The sequence below is a fragment of the Cavia porcellus genome, unplaced genomic scaffold (genome assembly GCF_034190915.1).
Source record: "Cavia porcellus strain 051 isolate PalLab524CR breed Dunkin Hartley unplaced genomic scaffold, mCavPor4.1 scaffold_17, whole genome shotgun sequence".
Lineage (NCBI taxonomy): Eukaryota > Metazoa > Chordata > Mammalia > Rodentia > Caviidae > Cavia > Cavia porcellus.
In genome coordinates, this window is record NW_026947500.1 from 11276145 (window position 1) to 11293000 (window position 16856).

The 16856-nt window shown below is 39.5% G+C and overlaps 1 protein-coding gene across 4 annotated transcripts in view; it reads right to left on the reverse strand.

The window, feature by feature from the left end:
- Positions 1 to 15525, reverse strand: part of Zmat3 (zinc finger matrin-type 3) — a 33330-nt gene extending 17805 nt beyond the window's left edge. For 2 of the 4 annotated variants that reach the window (XM_063227216.1, XM_063227213.1), the window contains exons 1-2: positions 15386 to 15525; positions 11731 to 12057 (exon numbers count right to left, since the gene is read on the reverse strand). In XM_063227216.1, the coding sequence (XP_063083286.1) occupies positions 11731 to 12000 (270 nt within the window). In that variant the 5' untranslated portion in view covers positions 12001 to 12057; positions 15386 to 15525. Of the gene's footprint in view, positions 1 to 11730; positions 12058 to 15083; positions 15278 to 15385 lie in introns of those variants that run through there. The other 2 variants (XM_063227215.1, XM_063227214.1) reach the window with 2 other exon arrangements.
- Positions 15526 to 16856: the final 1331 nt, after the last annotated feature.

A 16856-nucleotide genomic window follows, 5' to 3' on the forward strand; every position in this document is an offset into this window, starting at 1 on the left:
GTACTAAAGCAGACACTGCATCCGTAACATAATCATGATAAAGTCAACCAACAATTTTGAGCACTTTGTCACACACCAGACACTGTTCTCAACACTTCATTATCATCTCATTTGATAATCAGGAAATCTTTATCATGTAGATTAATTATTATCCCTATTTTGTGTATAAGTGAAATTCCTGAAAAAAAGAACAATCAATGAACATTTATAGCTAGGCAAATTTTTCAAAAAAATACATGAAAATTTAAATCTCCACCTGAAAGGACATACTTTACCAGGTGTCAGAAATATTAACCCAGGACAATCAAATCTGGGGCATCATTTACAAAGAGTAGGAGGTTTCAAAGAAAAAGAAAAAGACCTTGAACTTTCCAAGCCAAATAAATAAATAAATACATAAATAACTTACAAAGGCAAGAGAATTAAAGTGGATCCACAATATATAAAACAACAGGACAGTATTTTTTTTTAAACTCTAATGAAAATGTGACCAAAGATTTTATAAGCACACAAGTGCCCCTGTATTGTCAAGACTAGAGAAGAACAGTGGTCAACATACAAGAACTTAGGAATTCAGCACGCCTGAGTCCTTCTTGATGAATATGCAAGAGTTTCATCCAACAAGATATAACCAAGAATCTTCAACAAGACTTCAAGAGTAAATCAAAGGTGGAGATGAAGTTCTAAGAATAACGTTCAAACCGGGCACAAGATACAAACAAGACACAGCGTGTGCTGTAATCCCAGCACTCAGACTGAGGCAAGAGATCACCATGAGTTCAAGGTCAGCCCGGGCTACATACTGAGTCTGAACTACATGGTAAGACCCTGTCTCAAAAAAAAAATTTTTTTTAAATGAGCAATGTGCAAATGTTATCAATTATAAAGTAGAAACAGGAAAATAAAATACTTACTGAATCTGCAATAATGTGTAACTGAGATGCTATTAGAAACTTCAAATCAAAGACTAAAACATTAAATAACAAAACAGGATAGTAAATTCCCCTGAGTACACATCTTTGCATAGCTTTGACCCTTAGAACTGTACTGATATTTCCCAAACTTAAAAAGTCGAATTGAAACCATTAAGAATGAAGGAAGATACAACATGATATATGAACAAAACCAAATATGATTACATAAAAATTAAGTAACAAAACTGCACGGTGGAAGGGAGAAAAATATTCACATCATCTGCCAATGTCTTCCTGACATGAAACCTACTAAACACTAAAGAAAAAGAGTAACTACAAAGGAAAACCCTGGGAGGTCCCATCTTTGAAAACTAGTAACTTAAAGAAGCAAGATTTTAAACCATACCTTGACATACCACAGACAAAAAGAACAGTACCTAACATTATTCCCTGGTTAGTACATTTGTTTTTTCACAGGGTATGGATTACCAACTCCCAAACTATTTGGGGGGTATTAAGCGTGTGTGTGCAGATGCAAATTTTGTGATTAATGAAAGGTCAGACGTCTCACTATCAAAGAAAGTACTTAAACACAAGAAAAGATGGAATGCTAAAGCGAACACTGTTCTACACTGAAACTGAAGGTAACAGAACTCAGCTTTTAATATACGTATACACAGATAGAGACATACGTATGCAAGACACATATTTATTAGCTCTGTTCACAGAGATAACACAGAAACAATAACATCCCAGTATCAAATGGAACAGCACCTAGATTTGAGCTTCTAAATACCATTTATTCTCCAGTACCATTCATGACACTGAGAAATGGCTGGCGTGGGTAAAGGATAAGAAGATCCTCAAATAGTTTTAGACAACAAGGAGATATGCAAAAACGTACGTAAAGATATCAAGAGTAGAAGCACCAGCCCAAAGGGCCTCAACTGATAAAATATTGGACCCTTTAAACATCAAATAAATGACAGAAGATTTATATTCCTAGAATAAAATAAGAACCCACTGATCCATAGTGACATAAATAAATGACTAGGTAGATGAATAAATGGGGGAAAGGGGAAAGGTCTTCCTTAAAGTAAAATTCTAATAAACCTATGAAGAAAGATTAAAACAGAAAAGCTACCATTTAGAGAACATCACTGTAATAATCACTGCAGGCAAGATCATCATTAGCAAAACATGAGAAATAAAAAACAGAGGCTCAAAGTGTCTCTTCACATCCTGAATCAACAAAAAGAAGAGCAGTCATTTTACAAAGAAGACCCAGCAGGCAGCACCTTGTCAGGCAGCACCTTGTCAAGTGAGCACACTCGGCAGCGTTAGCAATGCTGCACTGTCACGTCTGGCCCTTCCGGAGATGATGTACTGGGAAGGACACAGGATCACCTTATGGTATTCTTGCCAAAACACACGTAACCAGGATGTCATCAAACAGGTCCAAAGTTGGGATATTTTAGAAAAAGAAAAGCTCTTTGAAAATTGTAAGCGAATAAGAAACAAGAAAAAACCACAGGCCTGTCCAAATTCAAAGGAACCATGAAAGCTACAGTAAAATTTCCTTCTGGATTCTGACACCAGACAAAGGGCATTAGTACATAACTGATGAAATACGAGGAGTTTACAGATTAGATAATACTGGTGCCTTTGTGATAATTTCCTGATTTTGATAACTGTACTGTAGTTATGTAAAATATTAACATTTGGGGACTCTTTGATGAGGTACATACAGGATCTTTTAGACTCTACTATTTTGGGGACTATTTTGTGAGTCTATAATAACTTAAACTAAAAGATTAATAAAATTAAAGTTGTCCAAAGCCACAAGTATATGGCACACCTGGGGACAGTCTGCTTATAAAGTCCACATCACACTATGCCCCAGTGTAAACCTAGAACCACACAGCATTACAGGATTAAGGATTATCTTAGGGACAGGCAATCATTTTAAATGTCTCATGGATATTAATTTGCAGGTATTATTAGAATTATCATCATCAAAATCATTATCTTCATGTTAGAAAATATTCTCAACATCACACATTCACTAGACACTAAGACTACTGGTTGAATACCAGTCTGACTTCAAAGCTCTTGAGTTCAGAGTCTAAAAAACTTACAAAACAGATGCTGTGAAAAAGAACAAGAATGAATCAAGAGATCCTTCAAAATGAAAAATGATTGTCAAAATTTAAAAATTAGTATAAGATTAGAAGTCAAAACACATCTCAAATTAATGATAAAAAAGAGTAGGTATGAGCACTGTAGTAGTCTCCCAAGCCTTACAGTTTTTCACGATTTTAGTTACCCAGGTGTAGCGGTTGATTGATTGTGTCAACTAGACTTTCAGAAGCTTAACTAAATTTGCTTATCAATTCTACACCCTAGGGGGCAGAAGACCCACCCCAGGGTGGCTCATCTCCTAGATGGTATGAAAGGGAGGAGGAGGAGCTCTGGTCTTCACCTTCAGCTTGGGCATCCTGTGCTGGCTTCTAGCACAGACTCTTTGGCTTCTGCCTTGGATCCTTCAGATTTCCAGCCATAGACTTTTCAGCCTGCTGTCGCAGACCCATCAGCCTGCCGGTACAGACTTGCACAGGACACCAGGGTGCACAGGACACCAGAACTCCAGACCTTGGATTGAATCCTTCCGCCTCCAGCTTGCAGACACTCTGCACACTTCCTCATCTGACTCTACTGCTGACCATCGGGAGCCAATCTTACAATTTCTTATACATTTGTATATTTTGTGTTATATCTGTTTTCTCTAGTAAAACTGTAATACACCATAGTTAACCTCAGCCTATGTTAAATGGAAAATTGCAGAAATAAAAAATTTATAATTTTCAAACTATACCATTCTAAAAAGTATTGTAAAATCTTTATTTTTACAGGTCTTTCTATGTAGTTCAGGCTAGCCTTGAATTCACCACATAGCACAGGCTGATCTCAAATTTGTGGTGATCCTCCTGTCTCAGCTTCTCAAGTTCTGGAGTTATAGGCATGCACTAATGTGGTGATATTTTGTACCATCCTGCTTTATTCTGTCCTGGCATGAGTCATTTATCTGGCATCTCTACACTGAGTATACAGCCACCTGCTACTCACTTAGCAGCCTCAGCCCAGGCTCTCGCTGCTCCTATATACTACAGTGCTTGCACTTCAGTGATCCTTATTTAGCTGAATAATGGCCCTGAAACGAGTAAGTGTTGTTGTGAGTAATTCAGAGATGCCAAAGAGAAGCTGTCAAATACTTCCTGTAGGTAAAAATGTAGACGTTCTCAGTAAGGAAAGAAAAAAAATCACAAGCTGAAGCTGCTAATATCTGTGGTAAAGACAAATCTATGTACAAAATTGTGAAACAAAAGCATTCTGTGCTAGTACGTTTTAACACCTCATGCAGCAAGATTTACAGCCATAGAGCATAAGCACTTAGTTAACAGTGTTAAACTTGTGTATGTATAAGAAAAAACAGAATATATCTACTATGCTTTAGAAAGTCAGTCTATCGATTTACTCAAACTGGAGACAGACAAAAGGAAAAATTCAGCAGGTCAAGGATAGGGATAGTTAGATTTCAAGAAAGACAGAAAATAATACATATAAATAAGAAGGATGTTACCTAAGACATAATATCAAAGAAAATTCCCCAGAGCTCAAAGAACCAAAAGTATACAGTCAAAAGGATCTACCAGCACTGACCAGGACAAATGAAAAAAAGGACCTAAAACTAGACACATCCGTCAATGTGAAATTTCAGACTCCAAGGATAAAAAGGAGAGCCTAAAAATTTATGGCCAGGGAGGCTGCCAACACACAAAATTAAACAGGTCACTTACAAGGTAAGAATCAGTATAAGATTTCTCCTCAGCAACACTAGATGATTTTTTAAAAACTGGACTATATCCCTTAACCTTCAGGGGAAAACTAATTCTCAATCTACAGCTGAGCTGTCAAATAAGAAGGCATGAGGCAGAACATTTTTAGAACTACAAGGGTTCAGAAAATTTTACTTCCCATTACCCCATCATTTTATTTAAGAGAGAAACATTGTAGTGCATGTTCATATGGTTCTTCCTTCCAAGAATGATGATTTTCAACAAACCAAGGTTGAAAAAGAAAGAAAGACAGAAAAAAGAAGCCAGGTGTATTTCATAAGAGTGGCCCAAGCAAAGTGCAATGAGGGAAGTACACAGTTGACAGCTTTGCAGCAAACCTAATGGCAGTCAGCTGAAAATGGACCACAAAGACAGAGGGATCTAAGAGGAAAGAGTATCTTGGTCACTTTCCTCATCACTGGGACAAAACACCCAAAATCCACAACTTAAAAGCATTTGGGGCTTGTGTTTTCAGTCATGACTTCCAGGCAGAGCCAGCCTCATACAAGGGTCTAGTGGAAGAAAACTGCTTGTGTCATGGTGACCAGCAAGCAGAAAAGGCAGGAGTTGGGGAGGGCGATTTACCTTTCCAGGTCATGTTCCCAGCGACCCACCTCCAAGAAGTCCCAACTCCTGACAGCAAGTCTGCTGCAGTGCCGCCTGAAATGCAGTCACCTTCCAAGACCCCTCACTGCTGAATACATGAGGCTCAGGGGAGACACCTAGATCTGAACCCTAACAAAGGGGAACTACACACGATACACAGTGTCATTAAGAGTCCAGGAGGGGTTGGGATGAAGATTACAAATAGATGGCAAGAAGAAAAGATGGGAAAGAAGAAGAGCACCAAGGACCAAAGCTATTCAATGAGTCAGCTCCAAATATAAATTGTTTCATGAAAATAAACAATATAGATTACAAGAAATTAAAAGCAAGACTAAGAAGCTAATAGTTTGTTTGCTTTTGTGGTACCTGGGACTGAAACTGGGGACTTTGCAGGGAGCTACATTCCCAGTTCTTTATTTTTTGAAACAGGTTCTATCACTAAATTACCCTGAGTGCTGAGATTCCAGGTATGCACCAACACACCCACTTCTTTTTAAAGTATAAGATTCTTCTATCTTTCAAACAAAAATCAAAAACTTTGGGAAAAAAACAGAAAGCTATTTCAAAGATATAATACATCCAGTTATGTTATTCTAATTAAACTGAACGTGATTTTGAGGACTTGTGGCCTTCAATAAAAGATGTTTCCTGTGAACATCTCTTTGGTGTACAGTGAGATTATAACGTTAGAAATAGGGACGGAAACAGCTCTGCAATGAATAATTTCCCTGCTTGTAATAAGACAAATACTGAATATCAGTTTTCATCAATTGCAACCAATCTTCAGTGAGCACATGGAAAATTTAATCTCATCACAGATTAGACAAAAATGTGACCAATCTTCAGTGTTAAAGTAAAACTACAGCCAAGTTGGGAGGTAGAAAAAAGAATAGAGAACATTTTTAAAAGGGCATGTGTAGGGAAGAAAGAACAAGTAGCTACTGCTTTTCATTATAAACCCTTTGATTCAAGAGGCCGAGTGAAAAACAGAGTTAGCTCGTACACTCCCGGATGACCCTAAGAGTGAATGGGAAGTGAGTATCTGCAAAGGACAATCATACCTGGCAAAACTCTGACAGGAGAGAAGGGAGAGGCTGCCTACAAGAGGGTTTAAAAATAAAAGTTGTTACTGTATGTATATAGAAGAGACCAGCATGTTATGATACACTCCACAGGACAGAATAAATAGAATCCAACTTGGAAAAAGAAGGAAAATCTCTTCTTCTAAAATAAGAAGAGGTGAGGTAGCGGTAGATTTAGATGTGGAGGCAGGAAACTGATAAAAATCTGACTAATGGCAGATAATCTGCCCTCTGATGTGACCAAAGGATGGGCTGGAAGAGCCCATCCTGGTCATTCAGACTCAAAAAACAAGCAAATAAGCATGGACTTAGATACTGAACTAAGCTGCCAATCCTAGCACCATGGTTGAAAGCACTTCTACATGTGAGAACCATTTTACATTATGTCATCTGGCCAGGCGTGGTGGTACACACCTGCAGTCCAGCACTGGAGACATGAAGGCAGGAGGCTGCCACAAGTTTGAGGCCCACCTGCGCTACATAATGAGTTCAAGGTAAGACCCTGTCTCCAAAACAAACGAAAAACGTTGATGGTATCTGTTGGTTGAATTACTCCTTGTAAGATTCCTTTAAGAAAACCTAGTATTTGAATCCAGAAGAGCATTTTTGGAGAGTGACCAACAAGGACAAAATTTTACTCATTTATACAAGGTCCTACAGCACGTTGGCATCAAGGCAGTAACAACAATAAGAAAATTATATCTCACTTTACACCCTTCTGAAGCTACAAGAAACCTAAGCAGAAATCTTTTTCAATCAGTAAGTATTTATTAACATAAAATACACAGTTCTCACAATCCCATGAGGGAAGTACAATGACCTTTACAGAGGCTGAATTTAGACACTGTACTACTTTGCCTAAAGTAGCAGACTCAATTTCAAAACATCTTTACCAATTATGAAGCACACAAGTAACACAAAATCTGCAATGTATTTTGACTACAAATTGTCTACCACAATTTCATATGGATAAGAGAATTTTGAAAACATAAAAATAAGATGAGATTATTGTTACTGATCATGCCCTCCAAATCTGGGAGATCATGCTAAAAATCCATGTGTCAAAATCAGTGCTTTCTGTTCTGATACAAAAAAAAATTATCTTCATTATGAAGTAAGATCACCACGTTCAGTATCATAATTATAGAACTGTTTTTTCAACCTATGTCTTTTCTTTCTAACTAATATAATTAAACCAAAAGAGAGATGTTATTTGGCTACTAAATAGGACAAATAGATATCTTTGTTTATGACAAATTTTAGAAATGTACTTTGAGTAACTAATTCGTTTTGCATAAATATGAAATTTTTCATATGTCAAGTATAAATGCCTTAGCAAACTTTATCTGTGCATGCCTTTTCTTTTCTTCATTTCTGTTAATAATCTTTCGTCTTACAGAGTTCTTCCTCCGGGCGTTTATGCTGATGAAACAGTGTTATAATTACTCCATGCCAGGATTGCCCTAAGTAACCTGAAATATGCAGACAGATTTTAATAAAATGCAGACATGTTTCACCTCCAAAAATCTAACTTTAAATTAAGTTATAACCAAAGTCATAATTTTGAGACTGCAAAATTACGTAACTTTATTAAAAATAAAACAACAGCTGAGGGTGTTTTGAAGTTGAGTGAGTAGGTTAAAACGCCCTGTTAATAAAACTGTATCTGTGATGACCACAGAAACACTCAGATCTCTGATAAGGTGGCCCTAGTTTGGGACCATGAGGTTACCAGCGGAAAATGGTAGTAAGCTCAAAGGGAAGAATTTACTAAACAGTTTCCACTGTGTCCTAGATTATGAGAAATGATATAGCTGGACTCTAGGGTAAGGATGGCTGCTTCCAACACTCTGGCAACTTAAAACTGTGATTTCAACAATAGCATGAACTGACTAAAAAGTTTTGGGTAATATAATCACAGTGATTCACCACTTTGCATAAAGGTGTTTTCAGCTTATAAACAGGTCACCAGTGGCCACTTTTATCTTACATCTACTAAAATAATGTTATCACCCTGTATTAAAAACTACAAAGCAGGGTGTTAGCCTTGAAATAAAACCTTCCCAGACATTATTTTATTTCACCTTAAACCACTTGTTTTTTTGGTACTGGGGATCAAACTCAGAGCCTTGTACATTCTAGGGAAATATTCTATCTCTGAGCCATAATCTGAGGCCTACCACTTGTTTTCACACTGCCATGCTGTCTATTCCTGGTGCTCGTAAGTCCTATGCTCGGGTCATACCCTGTGCTTACCAGCCTTTCTTTCATCACCACCCATTTCTGTGCTCTTTGACTCGTCTCTCTCATGCTAACATCTCTATCCTTTCCTGTGCTGGTCCACCCACCTCTCCGTTATGGTCACGTTTCAACTATTATTAGTCTGACATACTCACCAATCTACAACTCTCTCATCATGACCATGTCTATCTTGTTAAAATTCAGACTTCATTTCTAAAATTAACTTTCTTCTATGCTATGCCAATGAAATTGCCTTGTACTTTAATAAATAAACTATACTGTCTTGGCTGTCTGTGGAAACAACACACCTTTAAGATTACCAGGAATATTGGTCTCATTCAAATCTTAGTTTCCAAGTTCTTAGACTCATGTTCTATTGCTCTCAAACCATCGCATTTTTATTTTTTAATCAGGTTCCACTCTCTCTGTACCCATTTACCTCCTCATCTTTCCTCTATTTTTATCCTGGTATTCAGCTGCTTACACTGCCCCTATGATAGGCCATCTTTTCTTCTAACTGTCTAACTGTTCCATTAAAATTTTTTAATTGTTAGGAATTTGTCTAAATTTTGCTTCTCTTCCCATGTGTTTTCTTTCTTACTTATTTATTCACTGTCTCACTGAGGGAAATGAAATAAAACAATTACAAATCTTGTCAACTAAAAACTGTAGATACAAAAATATACAATAAAAGAAAAAACTGATTCTGTTTCTTATGTCAACTGTATAACTCAATGATCTTATATCAATATGAATTCTCTAGACATTAGTCAAAGGATCCATCACTGTCTGTAAGTCAAAGAAGTACATTTGGTACACGCTATGATTAAAGAGTATTATGTTCTGCAAATATGTACTGATAAAAAATTAATAAGATATATGAAACTACATATATTAAATTACTAAAGAAATAAATGATATTACATACATTAAATTACTAAAGCAATAAATGATATATAATCCATGCACGCATATATTACAATTATACACTGCTCAAGAGTAAAAGTTAAAACTCTGCTTACAAGGTAAATGCATAGGTACATATGAATGAATGTATAGCTAAAGCAGGTTTACTCCAGTTAGCCATTTATTAAGGTCCAACACTAAAACTTTAGAATTTAGGTTTGGTTTTTCAAAGTAAGTCTTAAGCTATTAAACTGAACATGCCACAGGAATAAATGAAGAAGCTAACAGAACCTAGGTTTGACATTAATTACCCTAACATGCCACTTGAATAGTAAAGAGAGGCAAAGAAGGTCCTGTATCAAATGACCTATTATAGCGGGGAGAGGTACAAGAAGGGATGAGAGGCAAATGTAAACCAAAACAGGAGGAGACTGGTGTAACAGTAAAACCTATAATGCCAGCACTCTGGGAAGCTGGGAAAGAGGATCACCAGTTCCATCCCAGCCTCAAATAAAATAATTTAAAGGGCAAGGATGTCACTCAGTGCAAAGGCCCTGAATTCAATCTCCAATACAATGACAACAAAAATAAACAAAAGGAGGCGGTTAAGAACTAATAATGACACATGCCAAGATTGGAGAGATAGAATTAACACAACTCTCTGTACCTGAGGTCAAAACAAACCCAAACAATGGCATCTCCAGGGAAACAACTATCAAATCTTCCCCTAAATCCCAGAGAAACAATTCATCAACAAAATACATCCTAAGGAGCTGAGAATGTAGCTCAAAGCTAAACCATCCGCCTAGCATGCTCAAGGCCCTGGGTACAGTTCCCAGCTCCATAAAAAACAAAGCAAACTTCTGATACATAATCACAAAAATGACACAACTATCAGTTTTCGGGATCAAAATAAAATGAAACAGAAAAGAGTTACAAACAGACTAAACAAAAATAAGTTCAAAGCAGCTTAGGACACAAGAAGAAATAGCTTTCTAGCTAAGACAGCTTTCTCCCACACAGTCCATTCATGGAGGTAATAAATACATAGTCAAATTAGTGAGGGCCCAGAAGCTATGCCTTCACTCAGTAGGGCTGGGTCACCGTTTATACCTGTCTGTCTGTCTGTCTGTCTCTCTCTCTCTCTTTTGGTGGGGGGAGTACTGGGGATCGAACTCATGACCCTGCACTTGCCAGGCAGGCACTTAAGCCATTGAGCTAAATCCCCAGCCCCTCTCTCTTTTTTTTTTTTTTTTGAAGGAAATTATATAAATTTATACAAATAACAATCTAGAAAAAAACACACTCTCTAGTCAAAATTTAATATCTCATGTTTTTAACCTAAAGATGCCCTTTAAAGTAGTCCTTTCTGCTAGCTGTTCTACATGCAGTTAAAAGCTTTAAATTTGGGGCTAGAGATTTAGCTCAGCGGCGTTAAGCGCCTGCCTTGCAAGCGCATGGTCGTGAGTTCGATCCCTGGTACCAAAATTATCCCTGGTAACAAAACAAAACAAAAGCTTTAAATTTTAAAAATCTAACTTCATATTAATGAGTGAAAAGAAATCAAAGTCTGCTTATTATCAAGAAAGGATATGGTTCAATAATTGGATGTCACCATATTTTCACTTGGAAAAACACATGTGTTTTCCTCAGCCATGCAGGGAGAATTAGAAGTCAAAATGGAAAGCACAAGATTGAAATGCAGAGATTACTATGAACTGATGCAGACTGCATCGGCTTCTAAATAGCTTTCCGCTAAACTGTGTCTGGTACACCATGTTATAAATGCCTGTTCCCCTTAAGACAGGTTCAAAAGCCAGCATAAAGGTTTACAATTGCTCACAAAGACTGGTAAGTATCAAATGCCACACAGCTTAATGTAAGAAGTTAAGAATCACTGCATGAAACATGACACTTAAAAGGACGAACACTATGCTTTTAGTCAAACAAACTTAGTTGTTCTCTAATGTATCCTTATTTTCCAAGCACAAGTGGTCATATAGGGCAAAACAACTTCTAACTGGCATAGCATGGAATGTTCACCCCACCAAATACAGTATACCTGATCTTCTTTCCTTCCCTTACCTGATAATGAGCCTGGGCTTGCTGCGCGGAGTTCAAGGTGACATTACAGAGTTTGCAGTATAGAGGCTTACATAGCTCCTCCAGGGCAGAGTCTTGCTCCCCTGCCTTAGGTAACTCTTCTTCCCCTGCCAGAGGCAAGGAAGCCTCCTGGCCAAAAGGCTTCTGCTGTGGAAGCTGCAAGGTTCCTGTAGACCGGGTGGCCACTGACATAGGAGGAGAGTATGAAGGCTGCTTAGGTGGAGGAAGCCCAGCGTGTTGCAAGAGGATCATTGGGTAGCAGCGCCTTGTGCATAATCCAGTGAGCAATGAGAGGTCGAGTCTTCAAATCTGAATCCACAGGAGGGAAAAAACAACTTAGAAATGAGACCTCAGCAACATGACATGTAAATAAATGACACTACCATATGACTCTTCCCTCTATTTCTCTAACCTATCTTTGGGACTTTTTCCCCTGCCTGTTAATTTATACAATGTTCTTCCACTGAGAATGGCTTTACAGATTTGACTTTATGTCACTTGGCATAGCTCCAACTACAATCCCTCTGGCCTATGAACATTAATAGCATTACATGCTTAGCTAATTAAATCTAAAAGTCATGTGGCTAAAATGGACATTAAAGGTCACCTAGTCCAGACCCCTTCCCTCATGCATACTTAAACACTTTTGATAATAATTATGCATAGTCAAAAAAAACCCTACTAAGAATTCTAGCAAATACCTTTTTTCCATCCATAAGATGTCAGAGTGAAAAAAAAAAAAAAAGAATCCGTGTACTTCTACAACTAGCTAAAATACCAAGGAACTCTTGGGATAACCTAGAAGTAAAATGTGACAGAAATAAATTTAAAAAGGGTCCTTTTGATCAATTAGCAATATTTAAGTGAGCCAGTGATTTCTTACAACAGAGGTTAAAATAGACATCCTGTAGACCACACACAGCTGCACAAGAACTGTTTGAAATAGTGTTTTGTTATGCTTTCATTTTTAAAATTGAATTCCTTTTCAATGTTCAAAAATCAAGAGATTGTCACTCATAGCATCTCCTGATAAAAGGAGGATCTGGCTAGAGTCCTCCCACTGGCCTCCATTGGGAACAACTAGCAGGTTAGCATGGGGTGCTGCCCTCTCCACAGGCCTGCCTTTCCCTGGCCCCTTACTGCTCACTCAGATTGCTCCCTGGAGGCCTCTGAGTTTATGATCCGATCTCATATGGCCTTAGAATGTATTCTTGGATCCTTTGTAAAATCAAAATCTTTTCTCTCTTTCAAAAGGCAAACTACCTGCACAAAATAAGGTATTTCTGGTTGGTAGACATGGACCAGTAATGAATTACACTCCCCCAGCCCTATTATATTTCCAGTTCTTCAGTCTTCAGCTATTTCTTTCCAGTTTCCTACTAAGTAACTGATAGTTTCTTATTCTAGTATGTTCCACCTCATCATCAATCTTTATAATTTCTCTTGCCTTCCAGATGACATTTCCAATTCTGAGTTTCTCAAAATGAACTACAGTACACCCTGAGTTCCCAGGGTTCTAATTAACCCAAATTAGGATCCTTATTACAAAATCTACAATTCCCTCCCCTCTCTCAATATTATTAAACTCTTTTCTTGGTCAACAGAATATGGCTATTTTAGGCTGCTGTGATTTTCCATCTGCAATAAAAATGTATACATTATGACACTAGGTTTACTAAAGTGAATCAAGTTTTGAAAAGTTAATAGATTATTTTACCTCCTTTTTTAAGTACATAGTAGCAAGAAAATGTAAGCAAGTTAACAACTTTTATACTAACTTCATGGTCTGGGAGCAGGAGAGGAAATTAGCATAGTTAAGAAACAGTGTAGTTAAGGACTAAAAATGCATAAAAATTAGCCATAGAATTTTTAAATAATTTTCATTAATCAGATTTAGAAAAATTATTGACTCAAGCAGAAGTTTGCTGCCCGTTGATTTTAGGAACATAAAGAAAAGGCAATGTGGATTTATAATATTTAAAAAGCTAAGTTCTCTATAATGACATTATGTCTCTCAAATTAAATCAGGGGAAGATATCCAGAAAGCAAAGATGGATATGGACAGTTTAAAACAGGAAACCAAAGAGACAAAGACTTGCTTTGTAAAACTTTAACTACCCAATTACAACTGATAATGTTAGACGATACCCATACAATAGTACAGTCCTTCTAATACTAAACTGCAACAAATATGGTGCTGATTCATAACAGAAAAGGTAGAGGAGGGTGTCAAAACATCTGGATAAAGAAATAAGCACTATAAACAGAAAATCAAATGCAAACAATTGCCAAAACATGTCTGGGCTTGTTTTATGAATGCTTATTGCCACTTGAGGAAATTCGAGCATCTGCCTCCCCCAGTGTTTCCTACAAGTTTCCATCAAAATAAAGGCCTTTTAGCACTGAAGCAAAAAAGGCCTCCCTTCAGAGGAATGGAATTAAAGAAAAACACGTCAGTACAGACTTACCTAGTATTGTATTTCATCTTTATAATGTTTAAAGAATAGATATTCCAAAATTATTTTGTGTACCATATGTAACAACCTACTTGACATTCATTCCCCCTCAGATCTATATATGTCAATTACAACATGTATAATTACACTTGCAAACAAAAATTAGCAAAAGAAAATATAATCCTAAAATAAATAAAACCAAGCCCTCGGTGAATATACAATGATGGGATGCAGACACCAAACCCACATGCGACTCAGACCAATTCAACAGCAGCATTGGTTTAAAAGACTAATTTGCAGGCTGACACAAATAAGTGTTCCTCAGATCTTAAAAACTCCTCCATCTGATGCTTGCAGGATTTATGGTGTTGAATGTTCTGGTTGGAAAAGGGACTGAATGGGCCTTGAAGAAAATCCAAGCCACAGGAGGTACCCCGTTTAAAGAAAATGAATTATAACAGAATACTTAATTTTCATGACTGGACTGAGGCCTAGTCTTGGTAGACCACACTGAAGACAATTGCTTTCTCATTTGGAGGAATCTACAGAGCAAAGGGAATACAGAAACAGGTCTCCTGCAGCTCAGTAACTAGGTGAGGATGTCACTGGGAATAGTGGAAAGGAGGGAAAGACGAGGAACATTACTCAGAGGTCATCGGAACGCAGCAAAGAAGGAATGCGAGGGAGGAAACCATAAAAATACCCAGCGGAAGCAAGGTATAGGGCATAAGGGAGGCTCCAGGGAACACAGGAGCGCGGAGAAGAGGCCTGGGTGAACCGGAGACTCTTTTCCAGTCTCAGCTGTGAGGGTTGCGGATCCCCGGGACCATTTACATATGCAAATCAAGCTGCAGCCACTTCAGCATCGCCCACAGATACCTGGGAGCCTCGGGATGTGCGTGCACACACACGAGCCCACGCGCGCGCGCCGCACGCACCTCGACCCCGCAGGGATGCCAGCCAGCAGGGAAGATGGAATCCCCGCCTCCCGCCGGCGGGCCAGTGCGCCGGCCACCTGAGCCGCGGGGCGCACGCGAAACGAGCCAAACGAACAGATAAACACGCGCGGCGCGAGCCCCGTCACGTGCGGGACAGGTGGGAGGGCGCCAGCCGGAGGACCGCCAGCGCCCCGCGCCCGGCTCCGTCGCCGTCGCCGCAGCCGCAGCCGCAGCCGCACTCACCGGAACCGCCCGGGACGCGCCCGCCCGCAGCCTCTCGCCGCCGCCTGCCCGCCGGCCCGGCCAGCTCCGCCCGCCTCTTTTCTCCGGCCACTTTCTCCGCCCGCCGCCGCCCCCGAGCCTCCGAGCAGCCGAAGGCTGACTGTCAAAAGTCAGTCCAAGCCGACCCACAGGGAAACAGCTGCAGGAAGTGACTGCGGAACCGGGAGGCGGCGGAGGAGGAGACTGGAGGCGCCGGGCGGCGTCGCCACTGCGCATGTGCCGCGCGGAGGGGCCGGCGCGCCGACGGCCCGGATTGCTGCGTCCCGCCGGGCAGGTGCGGAGGCCGCCGGCGCCGGGCGCGAGTGAGCCGGAGGGAGGACAAAGGCGCGAGCCCGGGCCGCCCGCCCCTCCGCCGTCCGCGCGCAGCTCGTCGCGCACCCTGGAAACTTGATCCGCAGCGGGAGCCTGGGAGGAGGCTGCAACTTTCGCCTCCCGTTCTGAGAACCAAACTTTTTTTTTTCTTTAGCCGAGTTCCTTGTTGCTAGCTAAAGCGACAGGGTGGACCTGCTAGAACGTACAAGACTCTGCGACAGAACCTTCTGGCCGCACCTCTCCCCACTTCCGCCCAGGTTGGAAGGAGAAGCAAGTGCGCACCGCAGAGAGCAGGAGAGGAGGGACACGCTGCCCCGGCCCTTGGGACCCTCGCTGCAAGACCGGAAGACCTGGAAGGGAGCTCGTGGGAGGAAAGTACATCCTGCTAGAGCCAACTGGACAACGTCAGGGTAGACACTGAGAGATGAGCTTGGGGTTCCAGCCCTAAAATTCTACTCATTTGTACTACTTTCAACTTAGGAAGATTTGCAACTTATTTTTCTCTGTCATAAACTAAATATTGCATAAATTTACCATTTTAACCAAGTTAAGAGTACAGTTCTGTATCATCAAGTACATCCATGTAGTAGTGCGGTTGTTTTTCAGTTATTAAAACGTCAAAGAAATGTAAATGTAGTAAGATAGCGGGTAAACTGCTGGAAATTAAGACAGTTTCTTTTCTGAATTACCCATCACCTAATATCAACAACAACAAATCAGCGGTGACTTCCCAAGTATGATGATTGTGTAGTGAACGTACACACAGCTATGCACACCAGCCTTCTTTTTCCCCATGGTGAAAATAACCCAATCATCTAAATTGTTTTCCAACACTATGTACATATAGTTTGTGACAATTTTAAATGGCGACATTGCATTTAAAGTAATAATTGTGGCCAAAACCCACTGTCCAGCCCTTTTTCTTTCCTTTTTATTTTAAAGAGAATCAAAACAAAACAGAATAAAGCCAATCAGCACAGAACAATGAAAGCAATACAGGACTTGAAAACAAAGATCATAGAAAATCAACAATGTCCACCATAATGTCTCTTGTTTTCTTCAAAATAACTGTCCATACCATTAGTCAGAACAGAATAAAGCTATTCAAAACAAAATGGAT